This window comes from Rhyacophila brunnea, unplaced genomic scaffold (genome assembly GCF_057557595.1).
Source record: "Rhyacophila brunnea isolate RB1 unplaced genomic scaffold, BYU_Rbru_1.0 scaffold_11, whole genome shotgun sequence".
Classification (NCBI taxonomy): domain Eukaryota; kingdom Metazoa; phylum Arthropoda; class Insecta; order Trichoptera; family Rhyacophilidae; genus Rhyacophila; species Rhyacophila brunnea.
The window spans coordinates 1,793,963-1,815,984 of record NW_028232763.1 but is presented as its reverse complement, the minus strand read 5'-3'; the positions used below and the strand labels follow the sequence as shown (position 1 = coordinate 1,815,984).

Sequence of the window (22,022 nt, the reverse complement as noted above, 5' to 3'; positions counted from 1 at the left end):
CAACGTTTAAGGAATGTCCAGGATCACACTTTGAAAATACCATAAAACTCTATTTTGACCTAAGCGGCGCACGTACCCCCTCAACACAGATGGTAGGTACTATACAAAGGAGTACCTATCTTGACAAAGAAATCAGTTCTAAATGTCAACTTGAACCGAAAGTCAATGTTTTACATCATTTTTGTTGAATGAATAAATCTTGCACAAATTGAGCAGGTGATTGAAAAAAGGATAATATTACAAAATTATAAAAAATGTACAGAGATAGCCATTTTGTAGGTATTTTACACTGTCTATACTAGTCTCCCCCTAAGATTGTAAAACGGCGAATATGCTCAGTCATCATTGCAACAAAGATAGCCAAATATACTACACTTTCAACGAGCCCAATTTTCATGATAAATTAGATGAAATGTAATAATATTTTTTTTATTTTATTTTTTACGATTCCTGAGACAAACTTGCTTTGCTTTACAAACTAAACAGATTGCTTTTCCTTCAAATGTCTTCATGAGTCAATTTCTTTTCTGGCGCCCTGTCATACCAAAAATTATGTTTGCAGAAACGCTTTATGCTGATATTGAACCTACGTTCCCACCACCATCTGTCATGTATGTACAACCGTGGATATGCACGGCCGCCTTCCATGACGCTATAAACGTGTCTGAAAGAAATGATTTTAAGTGCTCATTCCGTCCCGAGACGGAGCCGCACGGGACTGATACTGCCACCTTGCACCTGCATAGTGCTTGCGGATGACACGGCTGCCGTGTCGATCGATCCAATTAGCATGTTATTTAAATCCGGTAATTAAAAATTAATCAAAAGGTGCGCAGCGATTGTGTTAAAGAAGGAAGTTAAAAAAGAAGAAAAAAATATCCTACCACAGGAAACAGTGACAACGATGAATAGAAACGATTGTATTTTTTACTATATTAACTATTTCATGATATAAAACCATTATTTTTATAGATTATGATTAAATAATTACACGTAATATTACGCTTCATCATTAATCTTCCTTTTACGATGCTGATAAATTCCATCCGTTCAGGTGATATCACATTAGGTTACCATACGAGATTAACATTATTACAATAATTAAAATGGACATATTTATTTTGGCAACATAAATAAGTCTAATAAGGTTTCGTCATCATTATTTGCCATTTGTTTTACCTATAAAATTATCAAAAAGACATCAAAACTTAATTATTATAATCATACAAGTATGATTATGCATTCATACAGCCTACAAATCATAATACTATCTTGATAATACCACGCCTTATTTTCAAATATCTTTCACACAATTGAGCATGTCTCTCTGTCAAATATACTTTTCTATCTATCTCTTTTGTTCATAATGGAATGCGACGCTCTATAATTATTATGCAATATGCATTTATAATTTATGGTAGGTATGTACATGAATAAAATATTACGGATATCCATCAATCGATTTTGAAAATCAAACATTTACTAAAACAATTAAATGTTATATTGCTGATTCTAAGAATAGCCGGAATATAAAGATGACGAAGTGCATAATAACTGAAATATTTTCAGTTTAATGGGTTGGGTAACCTAAGGTGACATTGCAGTAACGGGAGTGTTAATAATATCTTAATTTGTATATTTTTTGATGATCACTATCTATATGTCAAAATTAGAACAGGAGGTTAATTTGTATATCATCATAATAATTATAATCATGTAGTGCCTTTTGAGTACTCATTGTATAACTGCATTTCTTTTTAATAATGGGCTGGGTAACTAATGTGACACTACAGTAGCGGGAGAGTTCAAATGTTATTGTTCCCACTATCAAAGAATTTAGTGGGAAAAGGATAGCATTCTACCACCTTCAATTAATACTAGTTAATGAAGTATTGAGTATTTTTGCTTTGCAATAATACAATTCAATAGTTATATGTTAGGAAGATGTTAGGCCTACAATTATGAACCTAACAGCATGGCCCCCACATCCTGAAGTGGGCCACTAGGCCACGATGTTTGGCGCCCCCCTTCCTCCCAACCTATCACTAAGGTTCGGGACAGTGTTGTGTTCTACAGTAGTGTTCCTCAAATGGTATTCCGTGGAACTCTAGGTTCCGTGTAAAATAAAGGGTATTCTGTGTTTTTTTTTTTGCGATGTTTGGTTTTATTAGAATAAATCCACTTGGATTGTCGACACCCGGTATCATACCATGGAGCACTGGTCGAGGCCCCCTTTTGTGATAGCCAAGTAACATGCGACCCTTCGCCATATTGAATAAATAGTCATTTGTATTACTCAGGAAATACGCTAGTCTAATATATAAAAAATAATATGTGCTTGTTTGTTCGTATTGTATGCGCTGCCATACCGTTCATACGATTGCGATAAAACTTTGTCAACTTATTGCTTGCACTTGCGTGAAGGTTATAGGCTATATTTTATATTTATATAAAAATGAATGTCTGTCTGTCTGTCTATCTGTTCCGTACGCGGTCCTATATGTTCCTAATTGCGATGAAACTTTGGTGAGTTGTTGTGCGCACACCCGGGAAGGTTTCTGAATTAGAAAAACCATCACCATCTTCTTCTTCATTATAACTTCTTTTATTCGTATGGTTCCTATACCATACATCCGATTGCGATAAAACCTTCGTCAGTTGTAGTAACACCCGAAAAGGTTTCTGAATTAGTACAACCATCTTTTTCTTCTTCTTCATTATATCTTCTTTTATTCGTATGGTTCCTATACCATTCATCCAATTGCAATGAAACTTTTGTCAGTGGTTGTGCCAATACCCGCGAAGGTTTTTGACTTAGTACAACCGTCTTCTTCTTCTTCTATTCTATCTTCTTCTATTCGTATGCGTTCCTATACCATTCATCCGATTGCAATAAAACTTTCGTCAGTTGTTGTGCGCACGCCCGCGAAGGTTTCTGAATTAGTACAACCATCTTATTCTATTCGTATGCGTTCCTATACCATTCATCCGATTGCGATGAAACTTTTGTCAGTTGTTGTGCGCACACCTGCGAAGGTTTCTAAATTAGTATTATATAAAATACAAAGTTTGTTGTTTGTTTGTTCCATCCAATTTTGATTTTTTACTACATATTAATAACATTAATACCGTTTTCATAATATATTATTTTGGATTCGATTTTAATTTAGTGTTCTTTTGTTTGACCTTAACTCCTATTAGAATTATTTTCATATTGCCATATTGTATTACACAGAAATATTTAAATATTAAAAAAATAATAACCTCTTATTATTTTTTAAATATCTAAGATAAATATAACCACGAAGCGACCCTGTGCGAAGCCGGGTACTTCAGCTAGTAATGGTTATAAAACTAAAATCCACTCGTGAAATAGCACCTTTTTTACTATTAGAGCAAATTTGTGGTGTGTGTGTGTGTGTGTGTGTGTGTGTTTATCTCACTTAACTGGTTGACCCGCCACTCCGGGCCCCTCCTAGCCCGGGCCCCCAGGCTAGACTCCTGTAACCGCCCCCTTATGGGGGGGCATGCTTAACAGTATGAAACGTTTGGACTTCTCAGTTTTTAACCGGACACAGTGGTTTTGCCTTCAAGCTCAGCTTGGCCTAATAGAATCTCCGACTTGCTTATGTGATGAATTGCAGGATGCCGATCACATCCTCTGGGAGTGTCCCCATTTGTCGGTTGAAAGGGAAGAGCTTCTCAAGTCGGCTCGACCCTCAGTTGGACCGGTCGGCCATTGCAACTTGGTATTTACGAGGGAAAATTTATCAGCTTTTTAAAAGTTTGCGGCATTTTACGGCGAGCGAGAAGGTCTTGGGAAGTTGCTCCTGGGACACTTACGCCACGGTATACGCCTGCATAATTGGGTGTGGAGACGTGGCGGGTGGTGGAGGGAAAAGCAAGTACCTACCTATGAAACGTTTTCAATAAAACGTAGTTTCATCAAAAACATTTGAAAACGTCAAAAACTGGAATGTTATCCTTTTCGAAATACGGTGTTATACCTATTTATAATTATATAGTCGATGAAAAAACAAATGTCCTTCTTTTTCTCACTAAAACATCAGCTGTAGATCTACTGAACATTCAATAAAAACATCGCAATAATGACGTATAGAGGTGTGACAAAGACAGCCACGATCGATACTTGGTATCCGTATCATAATATTGGAACATCATCATCAGCCTGGGTCAATCCACTGCTGGATGAAGGCCTCCCTAAGCTTTCTCCAACTCTCTCGATCCTGTGTCGTTTGCTGCCACGCATTTCCGCCGAACTTTACCAGTTCGTCAATCCAGCGGCTTTTAGGGTGACCCTGTGGCCATCTCGTGCTCCTTGGGTACCACTGGATGACGGCATTTGTCCAGCGGCCGTCCTTTCGGCGAGCAATGTGCCCCGCCCATCTCCATTTCAGCTGTTTGGCAACGTCTACCACATCGCACACTCTTGTCTGCTTCCTAACCCATTCGTTTCTCTTACGGTCCTTTCGCGTGATGCCCAACATACACCTCTCCATGCCTCGCTGTGTGACTCTTAGCCTTTGGACATCTCTCGTGTTGAGGGTCCACGTCTCGCAGCCATACGTGAGCACGCGTAGCACACATTAGTTGAACACCCTACGCTTAAGACATAATGGTAGGTCACTCTTGAAGATACTATTCAGACAAAGCTTTTGTTTTTATGTAGCCCACTGTAGCCTCTTCTGAATCCGGCTTGCTCTCTTGGTTGGTTCTCATCTAGAACTGTGTCGAGACGGTTTGAGAGTATTTTCGTGAAATCCTTATACAGAATTGGCAGTAGACTAATTGGTCGATAGTTTTTCAGATCTTCAGTGTCTCCTTTCTTATGGAGAATAATAATGGAGGCATTTTTCCATGACTCTGGGATGTTCTCTTTGTGCAGACAAGACGTGAACAAACGTGCGAGCACTTCGCTCACCGTCCTCCCGGCCCGTTTGAGAACATCGATAGTCAGCCCATCTTCTCCCGGGGCTTTCCCACTCTTCATGCACATTATAGCATATTCCACCTCTGTGGTAGTAACCTCTGGAAGAGGATCTCCATATTCTCCGTTCACCAGAAGATCTGAATTGATGTCAGTGTCATCTTTGTATAGAGCGCTGTAAAACTCTACAACAATGTCCAGTAGATGATCCCAGTTACGCACGATACTTCCATCTTGCGCTTTTAGTGTCGTGATCTGCCGTCTCCCTATTGACAGATGCTGCTTGTTCTTATGTAAGCTCCTTCCTGACGCAACAATTGATTCTACAAGGTTCATATTGAACTTACGAAGATCTTCTCGTATGTTTTTACGTAGAGTTTTGCACAGCGTGGAGTACTCAAGACAGTGGCGCACCCAGGATTTAATATTGGGGGGGGGGCCAAGGAGGAGAATGTAAATTAGTCCCAGAGGCTCTTTTTCTTCTTCACAGCCTAATTTCTCGTTTATCGGTCTTTTGTCTTTGCACTCTGTGTACCTACACCATGGTCCCCACATCCTTAAACGGGCCCTCAGGCTAGGATATTTGGCGGGCCCTCTACCTACCGCTAAGATTAAAGGCAGTGTGAAACACTACATTAACGTTCTTCAAATTGTGTTTAGTTCAAATTAAGGGTAATATACAGTAAATTATTGGCGATTTTTAATACATCTACTTTAATAATGGAGCTGTCGAGTATCGACACATAATAATCAAAAAATTTATTGCACAATTATATAAGCAATTGAAAATATTCATGACCATGAAGTATAATAGCGCCGCAGGCGATTTTTTTTACTATTAAAGCTAATTTATGATGTGTGTTTATCTCACTTATCTGGTCAACCCGACACGCCGGGCCCCCCACAGCCTGGGCCTCCAGGCTAGAGCCCTGTCAGCCCTTCCCAGCCATGACCTACACCACTCTGGAATTCGGGTGGACACCGAGAATTTTTTGACAGTTCCATTAGGGATTGGGTTTCTAAAAAAACCTGACATTAGTGTTTCAAAATTTTTATGTTAGTAATTAAAATCGAAGAAATTTTTCTAAAAAGGATGCTGGAGAATTAATACAAATCATTTTTTTGCCGTGTTTTTATTTGTCTAAGCCCAAAGCTATAGTTTATTGGCTTTCAATTTCAATGTTTAAAATCATTCTGATAATTTTCAGTTTTGGGGGGTGCCAGGGCCCCTTGCTCCCCCCCCCCCCCCCTGGGTGCGCCACTGACTCAAGATCATTTGCAACGTGTTGCTCGCTTTTCGTACTCCTACGCAGCTTCATAAGATCCAACGTTTCCTTTGAAAGTTTGCTTACTCGTTCAACCACTGCAGCAACTGTATATTGGAACATAATTATTATTAATTAGTATTGATATCGATATCATATCGAAAGTGTCTATCAAAAAGTATCGACACATTTCCACATCTCTAGTTTGTTAGTAAACTGTAAACGTCCGGTCTAGTAGGACGTCACGCGGTCGTTCGCGATAAATCAGTGTTCTCGTAAAAAATAAATAAGTAATATAAATCGTTATCATTCTAGGAAGTAATATTGTACATTTGTGCAATCACAACAATGTGCGACAACTCGGAATATCGTTCGATCCTCACGTTTTTTGTTAACGGCAAGAAGGTCAGTCTAATAAACTTAAAATATGAATAATTAATACCTACTCATCTCAATGTCTCGCTATGTGTGTCGTAGAATTATTATCTAATATTTTTTATTATTTATTTCGGTAATCATTCATCAATTTTACCAACCTTATTAGTCATTAAAATATTCTTATATCATTAAAATGAATAAATACAATGTTTATAATACCCACAAATCGTTTCCATTGCAAAATTATTGCATCTCAAGTTTTCAGGGGAGCATAAACAGTTTACAAAATGTCACTTGAATCAAATAATTCGAATAAGGTTTTCATAATTTCAACGAAAATGCATTTTTTGTAAATTGTGTTATTTTGCATGTGTGTAAAGGCGATTTTTGCTGTTTTAATTATACCAAAATTTCAAAAACGCATATTCTATACAATTTTGCAATAGAAACGACGAAATGTGGTTTTAGCTTTCGCTTAGAATTTAAAAGAAATACATTTCCTACAGACATTAAACTAATAATAACAAACGTGTCAAACATCTATCAGTCTTGTTATAGAATATAGAATCACAAGATAAATATGTATTTATAACATAATAATAATATTTATATACTATAAGTAACTATATAACTAGGCATCTAATGCGTCAATGCTTAACAATAATAAATACCAGTTTATAAAGTACTAGCAACTCCGCGTGTAATACGAAAATAATAAATAGACAGAATTGATTTGAATCTGAGCTGAACGATTGAACCCAAGCGCCTTCACCACACCAATCCACCGCTGCTATCTGACCACTTTACTTATCCGTGACAAATTGTGACAAATACGTTATTTTTGAGAAGTTTTGTCTTATAACTATGGATTTTTTGAGATAATATCGAGATGAAACTATTAAATTGGTACCTACCACCAATGTAGTCTATACGCTGTGTACGTTTTAATATTGGTCCAGTTTTGTGTATATAAGTATATTATTATATTTTGGATTAGTAATTTATTATTAGTGAATACTTGTTATACACTCTCACACATACATGATCAATCAGTAAAGACATGAATCCAATAATAACCCGTATTGCAATGTAGTTAAAGTATTTTTTCAATCACATTCATCATCTGTACAGTATGTAGGTGTGTGCTTACGAACGAATTGTTCAATTTGTATGACTAGATTCTGAGATACGCAGGCATCTATTGGATAACGTCACTTACGAAAGCCCTTTAATTTTTCACGTACGTCCAGAATAATATGCAACATTTAGGGCTTCGGTAAAATAAGGGATTGTCGGTTCGTTAGCCTGGCGCAATGGCCCCACGCATTGGCGGCTAGGTTTTTATATTTAAAAAAAATATTTTTAACATCTTCAACAACAAAATACAAAAATGCTAACACATTAATTTGTCAATCATCTTTTAACGTCATAAAGACTGCATAAAATGATAATTACAAAATTCATATGTTTATAAGTATCTAGGTAAATATTTTAATGTTTTTTTCTCGTCCATTTAATAATAAAAATAAGCACTTTGTTATATTTCGTACTGGTTTCCATAAATTATTATAAACAAGACCGGTTTCCTACTAGCGGACATCGTATTGGGAGCACGCTTCACACTTTACAGTCTGAGATTTGATGGGCGCCTAACCAGGGCTCGAAATGGACCGGAACGCATCGGAGCGCCGTTCCAGTTCATAAAATCTTCAAAATTATCGCTCCGTCTCGTGGAAATATTAATTTGACCGCCTAATAAAAAATCTAATAGACTTATTTTTATAAAATACATATACAATTAGATAACAACGTTAATATTTTCATAAAATTATCGAGCGTTCCGGTTCGTAATTTTTTTCCATTTCGAGCGCTGCGCCTAACGTTCATTACGCCCGAATAACGAGTCTACAGATCTGGTAATTGGTGAAGGAAAACACGAGTATAATCACGACAGATAAATAAATTACCTAACTGATATAAAAATCAACAAGGAAAACAAGATAATAATAAGTATTATGTGCTCCCACATAACTTTAGTATGCACCTTGTAGGTATATATAACTTTGAATCCAGCGCTCCCAATGGAAAATTTTACGAACCGGAGCGCTTGAAAATATTAATCTATTTATTTTTGTTATATACCTACTTGCCAACCTCGGACGGTACGGGAAAAACTCGACTATACATCGCAGTTCTCAGTTCCTAATAAATACGACAAAATATTCATCAGAAACACCACCGCCTTATGCTACAAAGAATTTTTCAGGGTTTTTACAAGGCGGTTTGATAGGCCGTGGCCGAATTCAAATTAGTAATACCCGATGCGGGTACACGAATGGTTTTCAATAAGGCATATTTCTCAGCAGGCACAATTTTCATTTGACTAGCATCAAGTTGAGTAGTTTGCGTGCCAAAGTCATTAAAGAAACCTAGATAGTAAATGCGAGGTATCCATAAAGGTACGAGGGTGGGTCAATAAGTCCTTAGAAAAGCCGACAGGTGGCGCGACTATTACTGTAAGCGGTTTGTTTTCATGCAGCGGCACTACCGATTCAGTATGCTGCGAAGTTTCAATCAGATTGGTCGGGTTGTTGTGTGTTTCTCGTACATTTAAAAAAAAATTTGCTTGTGGAAAATGGAAAAATGGAAAATGGAGAAAATTGAGTTTAGAGCTGTTATTAAACATTTTAATATAAAAGGGTTAACAGCAAAGGAAATAAAAAATGAGTTGGATTTAGTTCACGGCATATCTGCTCCTTCACTTGCAACTATTTATAACTGGTTAAATGAATTTAAACGTGGTCGTACATCAACAAAGGATGAACCACGCTCAAGACGTCCTGTAGAGGTGACTACACCAGAAATGATCAATAAAATCCACGATATGGTGTTAAGTTACCGAAGATTAAAGTTGAGTGAGATAATTGAGGTTACAGGGATCTCAAAAGGTAGCGTCATTTCTATTTTACATGACAAATTGGGCATGAAAAATATTTCTGCAAGATGGGTGCCGCGTTTGCTCACAGTCGACAATAAACGCAATAGGGTGGTGGCCTCTAAAGCCCTGTTGTCGCTCATGCAACGCAATCCGGATGAATTTTTTCGTCGCTTTGTGACTGTAGATGAAACATGGATACACCACTATACTCCCGAGACGAAAGAACAGTCAAAGCAGTGGATTGCGAAGGCAAACCATGTCCAAAGAAGGCGAAAACCGTAAAATCAGCTGGTAAGGTTATGGCTACTGTATTTTGGGATGCACGTGAAATTATTTTCGTTGACTATTTGGAAAAAGGAAAAACAATAACAGGGGATTATTATGCATCTTTATTGGACCAGCTAAAAAACAAAATTGAAGAAAAATGGCCTCATTTAAACAGGAAAAAAATCCTCTTTCATCAGGACAATGCCCGTGTTCACACATGTTTACGATCAATGGCTAAAATTGAAGAATTGAAGTTCGAATTGGTCGAACACCCACCGTATTCGCCAGATTTAGCCCCCAGTGACTTTTTCCTTTTCCCAAACTTAAAAAAATGGCTAAGTGGACAACGTTTTTTTCAAATGAAGAAGTCATCGATCGGACAAATGCTTATTTTGAGGACCTTCCGAAAACTTATTTTTCTGACGGTTTAAAAAAAATTGAGAAACGTCTAACCAAGTGTATTGAGCTCCAAGGAGATTATGTTGAGAAATAAAAAAAAAATACAAAAATAAAAACTGTTTTAATGCTTTTTTCTAAGGAATTATTGACCCACCCTCGTATCTAGAAAAAAAAAACTCGGTCGGTCAAGTGGAATAGCAGTCTTTAAACCTGTGGCATGCAATATTAGAGCATATTGCACAGAAATCGAGATTTATGTCTTGTCATTAACATTATTTTTTACCATTATTCCGACAAGTTTCGAGCGCTGGATTGGTATCATAGAATATTAATCATATATAATCAAAGACCAGATAAAAGAGCTCCCTCTAAATAGATATCATCTCTCTTATTATTTAGTATGATTGATAATAATATTATTTATATCAATCAGTACCTCCCAACCCAACATATTCGTGTCGCGGCACACTATTAAAAAAATAAACGTTTCGCAGTGCATTTAAAAAAATACTTATTTTTTCAAACATTTAAAATAGCTAGGTACCATCGTAGATATCATATTTCATATTAAAAGTAAGCACATGGAATTATGTCTAATAAAGATGTTCGTAGTAGCACAATATACATATAAAAAAATATATTGAAAAACTATAAATACATGACGTCAAAATTGAATGTCATGTTCCATAACAATACATATTAATATTCATGGTGCATACAAATGTTTATTAACTCTGTATTATATTGAGCGTATATCTTACTAGACTAATTATATTAAAAAGAATTATACTATTATATAATTGGTAATCAATTATGTTAAAGAAATACTTGCGCCAGCGATGGCCGAGCGGTGACTTGTTAAGTTGTGGGTCTCGTGCTTGAATCCTGGGTCTGGAAAATTGGCATGTTGCATAGGTAGAAAGGAATGAGCAAATGGCTCAAACCCATTTCTCGTAAAAAAAATAAACCTCTCCGTGAGGCGGGCAAGATGTAGTGCTAATGAAAAAAAACTTGCTTTTATGATAAAACAACTTTTTAAAATCTGGGTCGATGCTTGAAAGACATACTCGTTATCCCTGGTCAAGAAATGTAAAAGATGACCTTTTGAATTCTTGATAATGACCATTACAGTCTGGAGGCACACCAGTTGGGAAAGTCTGGCCTATCTATAATATTATGTGATAACATGATGTTTTATCATGTCAGACCTAAATATGCAATAAGTACTTATTGCAATCAGGCGCGGATGCAAGGGGGCGGGGGGGGGGGTATTTTTACCACCTGTAGTTATAACTGCAGACCAGGTTTTCGTCGCTATACTAAGTTGACAAATGAAGTTAAAAGTAGTTCGGGGGGGAGCATTTGGAAAAATATCCATAATTAGATCCGCCTACTACTTATGGCTTTCAACGATGGACTCTCGCAATTTTACGGGTACATTCCTCATATCCAGACACTTCGATTTTTAGTCTAGGTATGAACACCTGGACTGCAGCTATAACTATACTTACGAGTAAGTGGCTATCGAATGCGCATGGCTTAACAATCATGGTTTTTAGGATCGTTAGTGTCAATTTGTGGCATGCCACAGATAGTTGCACCATATTATGAGTGCTGAGAGAAGGCTGTTTGACAGTTAAACCGTTCGGGTCACGATTCTTAGTCATTAGATCCCGACGAAAAAGAAGAACAACTAATTATGTCATATGTATATTTTCCACTTCTGGGGGTCCGGACCCAATAACTTCCTTTATTTGCACGACTGGGCGGGGTAAATGCGAAAGGTAAAACCGACGCTTTAAAAAATCAATAGTGAATTAACTAAGAGCCAAAAATATGAAACTGAGATACATAACGAAAAAAGAATAAAACCATACATATATGAAAACTTACATTTTTAATTTTACAAAGTTACAGAAGAACATCAGTATAATATGTTTACATAATTTAAACATGGACAATATTCGTTCTATGTAGAGGGGTATGTATGGGCACATAGACCCCGACCATATATCAATGTATTTAAGTGACAAAAATGGTAGAGTTAGGAACTTAGACCCTTCAGAATATCATTAGGATTGGCATATGGATTGTTTTGAAGTAAAAAACTTGTTATAGAATTTTTTTGGCACTTAGACCCTATAGAATTTCAACCCTTATTATGGATAGTTTTTTTATAATTAAACACTTTTCATAACATTTCTCTGTGCGCGCGACTAATTGCGATAGTATCTTATTTATCATGGTCTAACCAAGTTATTAATAATATTATTATCAAATCCGTGTTTTATTCTTATCACTGTTATCAATAATTTATCACGTTATTAGATTGATTGAGATGGTCAGCGAAAATCTGTGATAACTGATAAAGAATTGCAAACATTACCTACAATGCTATTAACATAGCTAGAAAAGATATCGGTACTTAGCATAGGTATCGGAAGATCTATACGATTACAATAGCACTGTTTTTTGTTAAGAATAAAATTATCATGGTATACCTACTTTATATCCCGTTTACACGTGCATGGATTTACTATTGACAGTAAGTATTATCGCGGCCATAACAAGAAAATGTATGGGTAAATGTATGTATTACGCTGGAGCTTGCATGCATGAATCAAAAAAGTTTGGATGCTTCTTAATTTTGATGCGACAGTAGGGATTTTTTCGATTTGCGCCTGCGCAGTAGAACGATAGTGACGAACCTGCCGGCAAAAACGAACTATATCTACTCATTTTGAAGTTAACCGATTTTCACTACCTGTCAAATAGTACCATAAAATGACAACATCGCGTCTCGCTCACTCTTGAAGGATGAGATTGGAGAGACAGTCAGCACTTTTACGTGTAAGCAGTTATTTTCACGATGGTTTAAAATACACATTATTGCTGCCAGTAAATCCATGCACGTGTACAGGTGCTGCTCTAAAACTAAATTTATATAGTCATGCATAGAAATTGCAATATCGGTATCCAAATATTTTTCGATTCTGAAACACCGGTTTTAGAAATCAGACAATACCGATATACCTAATCGCTATTGACAGTGGAAATAAAATGTATTAATTAACATAAAAGGCTTAACAAGATTGTCTTTTTTTATCGGATTACGCGATATTTGGTTTACTTCCGTCGAATGCTATAAAGTATTAATATTTTTACATATATTATATATTGTTAGATACTAATTCTGTCTTTTGCAATTATTTTACGAATACCGCTGGGTATTAAGTACTTACTACCGGTATTGAATAGGAAATACCGAAATACCGGTATTGATATTTTCATTCGGTATTGCAATCCCTAGTCATGCAGTATGCCTATGAGACATAAAACATTAATATTATACATTGACATTAGGAAATAATATAATTCTGCGATAATGGGTGTGGGTAAACAGGCAACCGATCTCGAGTGTGGAAGAATATGGGATAAACTTAAACATGTGTCAAGAATACGTCAGAAGACACTCACACATTCAAAACTGCGTCAAAATGTATTGTATTGGGGTATAGCCTATCGGAATTATATTTATCAATCTGTTCTATGGTGCCTACATACGTTAATATTAATTAGATTCAAAATAATCTTTCTTATTAAAAATATTTAATATTAGTGTAATCCGAAGATACTAACTTCATTCTTGATTATATAACACTGCACTGGTGTGATTTGATATTATGAGAGCAACTTGTAGTGGATACTTAAGTCTATAAGTGAATACATTTCTAGTTGCCTATCAAATATAATATACAGCGCTTCTAAATCTATATTGTGAATTAATATTAATTGATTAATTATGCACCTATCTAAACTGGCCCGGAGTATGGCGTAGGTCGCAGGTGGCGAGCTTTTAATAATGGATGGGCTCCCAAAAAAACTGTAATAATGGTTGATGTTCCAAGGGTTTTTTTGTAAATTGGAACTACATTTTTCATTGCTTATACCCCGTTTACACGTGCATGGATTTATTGCTGACAGTAGGTACGTATTATCGCGGCCATAACAAAAAATGCACGTAAACACGTATTATCGTGAAAATTGCAAGATTGTATCAAAAAAGTTCAGAAGCTTATTAATTTTCACGCGACAATTGGGCCGTGCAATATCTGCGCCTGCGCAGTAGAATGATAGTAGTGAATCTCATCAAGACTCATTTTGAGGTAAACCGATTTTCCCGACCTGTCAAATAGTAACATAAAGTGAAAAACACCGCGTCTCACTTACTCTTTACGAATGAGTTGGCGAGACAGTCAGCACTTTTACGTGTAAACAGTTATTATCGCGATAGTTTAAAATACACACTATTGGTGGACGTACATCCATAATACCCACGTGTCTACAGGTGCTATTAGCTTCGAACAACATAAACATTATATTAATTATTAATACTATTGACCGATGGAACTTTTGACTTTAATTTTTAATCGATTTGAGTTTTATACTATTCCCTTTGAGTCATATTTTGCAACCCAGGTTTCGTCTTTCTGCATGCTCAGGCACTATGCGCAATCACCGATAGCAAAATATATACATATTATACAATGTGATTGTTGTATTGTAATGCGAAATGACACTTTTATTACTATCGTAGCCTTTTTTTAATTCTTTCAAACGTTCAAATATGCATACATTTATTTGTGAATATACTTACCATGAAAAACGTTTCGTTCACCAGTGATTCAAAATTATCACTAGTTTTCGACTACGAATATTGTCACTTTTGCGCCCCACCAATGCCACTGTGAACTACTTAAAAATATTGTTAGTTTCACTAAAATATTTATTTAATTTCTGAAAATAGTTTGTGAACCACTGGTTCCTAAGCAGCTTTGTAATATTCGATTACATACAAAGCCTTTCATGATTGAAATTCGATATTATTTGAACCGTTTTAATTTCTTTATAAACCAACAATCTATCGCCTTAGTTGCTAGTGGATCAAGATTCAATTAATTTTTAGTTTTCGTTACATAATATGACAGAGTAGAACTTTGAGTAGCAAAAACCCAAGACGCTAAAACGGAATATTATACCAAGACCAAACGCATCTTGTGATTACACTGATAATAATAATTATCGTTTTATAAAGATTAGAGATCTTTACGATAGTATAGAAATTGGGTGACGGAGTGTATCAAAGAAAGATTTAATTAAAGATCCAACGTGTTTTTTTTCGACCATGTCAGATCCTCATAACATGGGTGGAGGTTTGTATTCACAGATTGATTTTTACGAGTAATGGATGCCAGTCACTTGCTCTACCTATTAGGTCCATACTCCGACTCATACACAAATTTAAATTGTGTATTTGCCATTTAAGAATCATTGACAAAACATAATTCATTTTAATTAAAGCAACTGTTTCCAAACTCAATTCGTATATTGATTACTTTTTAAATTGAAATTATCCGGTGAGATACACATTACGACATAACGTAACATGTACATACTTAGGTAATACAGTTATCATTAAATTTCACATATTGACTAATTAAAATAAAATGACAACATGTCGGAATGTTGCCTCGTACATTGTAAAAAATGCATCGTATTCTTATTTTTCTTCTTTCACCCTGTCACGCCTTAGCATTGGGGCACAGGGCAAGCACAAATTCGCGCCACTTCCCTCGGTCCATCGCCAACTCTCACACCTCCCGCCACGCCAGTGTAGAACAGATTTGTAGCACCGCTGCAAGGTTAGGGAGGCCCGGCCACGGCGGCGGAACCCGTGATGCTGTGCCACAAGGATACGAATTTCCCAGCGTCTATTCGTGATTACTTCAATTACCAAGGGCTGCCCAGTCCGCTTACGAACTCGAGTGTTTGTAACGCGGTCGTAGCAGTATACCCCTAAGATTCGGCGGATACATCGATTCTCACAGCTCAAAAGCCGAGACCTCTGAAGTGACCTAATATACCACGACCACGTCTCACAGTCAAAACAGTACAAAATGCATACATAAATATAGTATTTTAAGTACTTATACAAAATATATCCATAATATATATAAAGATGACGCATAATATGAGTATATTATGTAGAATAAAGCAATGCGTACACTCAGTGACGTCCCGTGGGGGTAGGCAGGTCATGCGTTGCTTGGGGGGGGGGGCAATTCTAAAGGGAAGGGAAGGAACAAATACAATTATTACAACTTTTGAAAGCAGTGGTGGTTTTCCGTAAAGCGGACGATGCGGTCACTTCATTAGATAGTACTGACATCTCATTTTTTTTAAATTTACAAGTGGGCTACCAAACTTGTCAGCGCCCCAGGCCTCTACGTAAGTAGGTACCTAAAACCACCGCCGTTTTAGAGCAGGTTTCGTGGAAATCCACTAATCCTCAGTGGACGATATTTGTATGGATTTTTTTTCAGGATTTTGGTTGGATTTGTCACATTTGCTTATTTAGGATAATTAAACGGGTATGTATTTACATGACTAAATTTAATTGACAATATTAACGAAGTTTATTTTAAATAAAATTAACTATAACTTTTGATGTTGGAAGCGAAGTATATTAAGCTAGAGGTACTCTTAAGGGAGAACCTAAATTTAATTGTGAACTATTATCGAGATTGGTAATAAATTTTATCTAACGGCATATAGTTAGAAATGAACCATAATTAAACCAGGGGTTCACTGAAAACGGCCCTAACTTTTTGTGGTTTGTGACTATCAAAATAATTGAGAAAACAATGTTAATGTGTACCTACTTGTGTTCTGAATAAACAATAACTCGAAAAGTTCGGAGCGTTTTATTACTGGAAATAAAACAAAATTGTGTTACACTGCCATTCTTAGGAAGAAGGCAGTAACTGACTCTCACACACTTTCGAGATAAATGACATCATGTGTTTTTTCTCAAACTTTAGTACTGTGAATTGAAAAAAAAACGGTGGTAGGATGTTAAAATACAATTAGTAGGATGTTAAAATACAAACAAAGTAATAATAAACAAACAGTAACTACAATGAATAGGTGCAATTACTGCCGTTTTGCTAAAAAAATGTATTATTTTAGAAGATGTCAATTTTTTCACTAAGGATTTTAACGGTATTTTAGTGATCATACTGGTTTTAAAATGAACAGAACATAATAGCTTTCAAAATTACCTATCGGATGGCATTCATAACTCAATTTCACAAATTTTGCGAGTTACTGCCTTCTTCCTTAGAAGGGCAGTACACACCTGGATATACATAATCAACGAGAACGACTAGAAATAACAAGTTACTAAAAAAAGTAAAAAAAAAAAAAAAAAATTTGTAGTATTGAGGGGTGCTAAACACCACCACCTGAGCTACCCGACACCCCTAGATATGTCAGCATGCACATTTTTGCATACAATTTGAAACTAAAAATGAAAGGGCATTCAATTTTGCCTAAGTGCGGAACTTTACCTCGGGACGTCACTGCGTACACTCGGAGTTAGGGAATCCAATCCCGGGATCCCGAGCTATTTTCGATAACTATGAATCCCGGGATTGATAAACATAATCCCGGGATTTCGGGATTGATTTTTTTATCAATTTGTATGGAAAATATAACAGAAAAAATACTTTTAATACAAAATAACTACATTAGAAATAAACTGAGTTTGAATGAAGTTTGATTTGTAGGTTGCCGATTCAATATATTTTTTCACATAGATTATTAAAAATGAGAAAGATTGGTAAAAAAACAATGCTTCGCACTTTTAGCAAAGTAATTCCACCATGATATCATACGTTTTACGGCAGTTTCATATTTGGCTGACTAATTAGATTTATGAAGCGGAAAGGCCATAAGTACGCCATGATATTATTTGCTTTACTATTTTAAATCTCGCTGATCTATTCATTATGTCTTAACTATCAGAAATAGCAATCTCATATTAAATTCACATTATTATTTATATTATAATATTATTTACTCCATTAAACTTGTGAATTTCCAAGATTTAACGTATACAATATTAACAATAAATGTCTTAAATAGTATAAATTATACTAGATTTATTTTTGACCGATTTTATCAATGTTATTTGTAAATATAAAAATTTTATATTAACAATGGAAAAAAATCCCAATCCCGGGACCAGTCCCGGGATCCCGGGATTGTCAAATTGTAATCCCGAAATCCCGGGATCAGAATTTTGGCTCGGGATTGGATTCCCTACTCGGAGTGATACTCGAACCAAATTTGGATACTTTTCAATTGAGGCGAATTATTATACAGAATATAGTGATGCGATAGTTTAAAACTTGAGTTCTCATTTCACTAAAATTAAAAACACTGCATTTTTACTTAACAGGGCAGAATAGTTTTCGTCACTTTTTTAGGAATCGTAAAATGTCTTTTTGAATGGAGCAACTTGTCTGCATATTGGCAATATAATATGTAGATAGTAATTATGTATTAGTAATAGGAATATATATGTACACCCACACACCCACGGTGGCCGCGCGGCATAAGCGTTGGACTATCACGATGTGGGTCTCAGGTTCGAATCCTGGGTCTGGCAAGTACATATATTGTTTTTCAGTTTGTGTGTGAGTCAGGGTATGGACCTAATAGGTTGAGCAAGTGGCTGACATCCATTTCTCGTAAAAAACAAAATCTGTTAATACAAACCTCTACTCTGTGGAGGCCCATATGATCCTATTAGGATCGGACATGGTTAAAAAAATATTATGAATTACCGGTAGTTACTACGGATCTAAAGAATGCAGTTAATTGCTATATTATAATTGCTAAATACTTTAATGTTGTATTATGCAATTTAACCATGTTTATTTTACCTGTTAGCCTCGGCAAGTTAACTATACAAGCCCAAAGAACAGGTTGCGCAATCTAAATGGACCAATTTATCATTTTATTTTTCGGCGTTCTATCTGAATTGCGTTTGGCGAGGATTGGTGTCGAAAGTAAAAGCGATTCTGTTTATCAATCCATCAATTCGATCATTGCATGGTCAATCTGGATCGTGGTTCAGATTGAACGTCTCACACGCAGTTAATGTGCTAGATTTACTGGTGCTAAATAAAAATAAATAAAATATAGTATTTTATATTTTCATCGCCATTTTTTGTAATTTAAGGGGATATAAACTACCGGTTGCATTGCGGCTCGCGTTTATGTTAAATTATCAAAGATTTTCACTTACCTACTAAAATAATGTATTAGACAACAATTGTGCAAGTCGCTGATTTATCATATATTTTAACGAAAGAGAAAACTAGGGCGTGTAGGTACCCCTTCAAATCTTTTGCGAATCACGCTTTGGGTAAGATTGCGCGAATCGAATTAAAAATACTTTATTTCAACGGGTATAATGAATTCTAGAGACTATGTAAATATAATAAATTCTCTTGGCTATGCAACCTGGCTCAATACTCTAGCTAGAGTCTAGGTGTTGGTGATATGACCCGACTAACCCCAAGATAAATGTACCTATCTACTGTAGTCGCCAACCTCTGATAGGCAAAGAAATGAAGATAATAATATTATGTAAACAAACAAAACGACAGCGGTGGATGTCAAAAAACTACACGTTTTAGACCGGTTATTTTTATTTAAACGATAAAAGGTCAAAAACAACGCGCTCCGCCTCTGTACGACATACCTACTCTGTGGTAAAAAGGACCTATAAAGATAATATCGTCTTTCAAAATGAGTTCAAAATAACGTGATACCGAACTTGAAACTCTCGAGACGGTAATCCCTTATACCCAATGAGGCAATGACATTACATACTTATATCAGACATATCAAATTTGCAATAGTCTGTGATCTACTACCCATTATCAAGTCTGGTACTGATCTACCACACTTTTCCAGTGACGTCCCGTGGGGTTAGGCAGATTGAGTGTCGCTTGGTGGCGGCAGTTACTCGAAGGGCGGCAAATCGAGAAGAATCATTTGGTATATATATAGAAATAGCTAAAATTATTTGATTTACGTCATGTTGTACAATAATTAATAGTCAGTGACGTCCCTAGACAAAATGCCGTCCCTAGGCAGCGCCAAAATGCCGCCACATTTTTTTATACAATATTTTTATCATCCTTTCATGACTCCAATATCTAAGAAATGTGTCGTATGAATTCATTACTAACAAGATGTATACCACTGAATGCCATCCCTTCTTCAATATACAATTAATAGGTATTACGAGTCCACGATTGCAGGTACATTTAAAAATACTCCTGACAACTTCCAAAACTCGTGAGTGACTAACAAACATTTTACACAAAATTGAGTAATTATGTACCTACCTATAATTCAAATATAATTCGAAAATCTGCACGTGGTATTGCTGTTCACCAAGGACGTGACGTCCAAGGAAAACGGAAGTAAACTAGACATCGCGAACCCAACAAAACATTATAGTCCTATCACAACTTTTATAGTAAATCAATACATTTTGTTTCCAACCAGTGAGATGAACTTTTTAATGGAAAGATATTTCTGTTATTACTTAGTTTAGATGGCTATTTCTATATATACCTAATGATTCTCCTTGATTTGCCGCCCTTCGGGTAACTGCCGCTCCCAAGCGACGCTCAATCTGCCTACCCCCACGGGACGTCCCTGTTAATAGTTTAGTAAAACGGTGTGAAAATAATAAATCTGTGTATTGCTAAATGGTACAAACCAAATGTGGCAGATATATCAACCAAATAGAACCTCAGACTCTGGTAAATTCGCTTTTTATATCTAAATTAAATTATGTATGTTTTAGTGGTAAGTGTATATTTTTTTAGTAATATATCCATACAACATACAGCACATTTATTAGACATTGGAGACATGAAAGGATGATAAAAAATACTGTATAAAAAAAATTGGGCGGCTTTTGGTGCTGCCTACGGGTGGCATTTTGTCTAGGGACGTCACTGCACTTTTCCATTGGGAAGCTTCAACTTGAACAAAGTATTATATTAAATTTGGCGTTACAAATTAAACAACACTGGTTTTTTCACAATCACAAAGAAATATGTAGGTAGGTACTAATTTTTAATTCGTCGTGAAAATGATTTTGTGCACTTATTGTCAAACTATTATCATTATTGATTAATTAATAAAACGCAAAATATTTTAGTACTTATTCCACTTTTATTATAATATAATTAACAGTTGAAAATGTCACTTTGAGGCGGACGAAACCGATCCAAATAAATAATAAAAGTGGAATAAGTACTAAAATATTTTGCGTTTTATTATATTGATCAATAATACAATGCAGTTCCACCATGAATAATTGACAGTTAACACAATAAAAGAAACTGTTATCATATTTTGCAAAGAGCATACTGCGCGAAGGTAATGGAACTACGCCTCAGTTTAAAGCGAGGAAATTCAGAACTTATTTTGTTATCTTAAATAATTTAAAGGTGTTATTTAATTTTTCCTTCAGTCTGTGTTGCATATCTACTCGTCAAAAAGCACAGTAAATACCTACTTATGCCTTATTTCTAGAAAATATCGCTATCGCTATGCTCGGGGTCGCAGACGTTATAGTTTGTCGTATAACTACGGCTGGTGCAGCGCTCGAAATAGACAATTTTACGAACCGGAGTGCTCGATAATTTTCCGAAAATATTAATATAGTTGTCTAATTTTATTTATATTTTATAAAAAATAAGTGTGGTCGATTTTTTTTTATTTGTCCTATCTACCTCAGACGGTTAAATTATTTTTCCACGAGACGGAGCGATACTTTTGGGGCTACCTACTCTACAGCTATAATTATTAATATTGAAGATGGCAGTGATTACACAAACTAATATTAGTGGAATGGATTTTGTTATGCGGTGGCCAAACGCTTCGAACCTTT

The 22,022-nt window shown here is 35.8% G+C and overlaps 1 protein-coding gene across 1 annotated transcript in view; it reads left to right on the top strand.

Moving 5' to 3' along the window:
- Positions 1-6,422: 6,422 nt before the first annotated feature.
- Positions 6,423-22,022, top strand: part of ry (xanthine dehydrogenase rosy) — a 32,480-nt gene continuing 16,880 nt past the window's right edge. Inside the window, exon 1 of the mRNA XM_085958112.1 lies at positions 6,423-6,618. Coding sequence (XP_085814238.1) covers positions 6,562-6,618 — 57 coding nt within the window. The 5' untranslated portion in view covers positions 6,423-6,561. The remainder of the gene's footprint in view (positions 6,619-22,022) is intronic.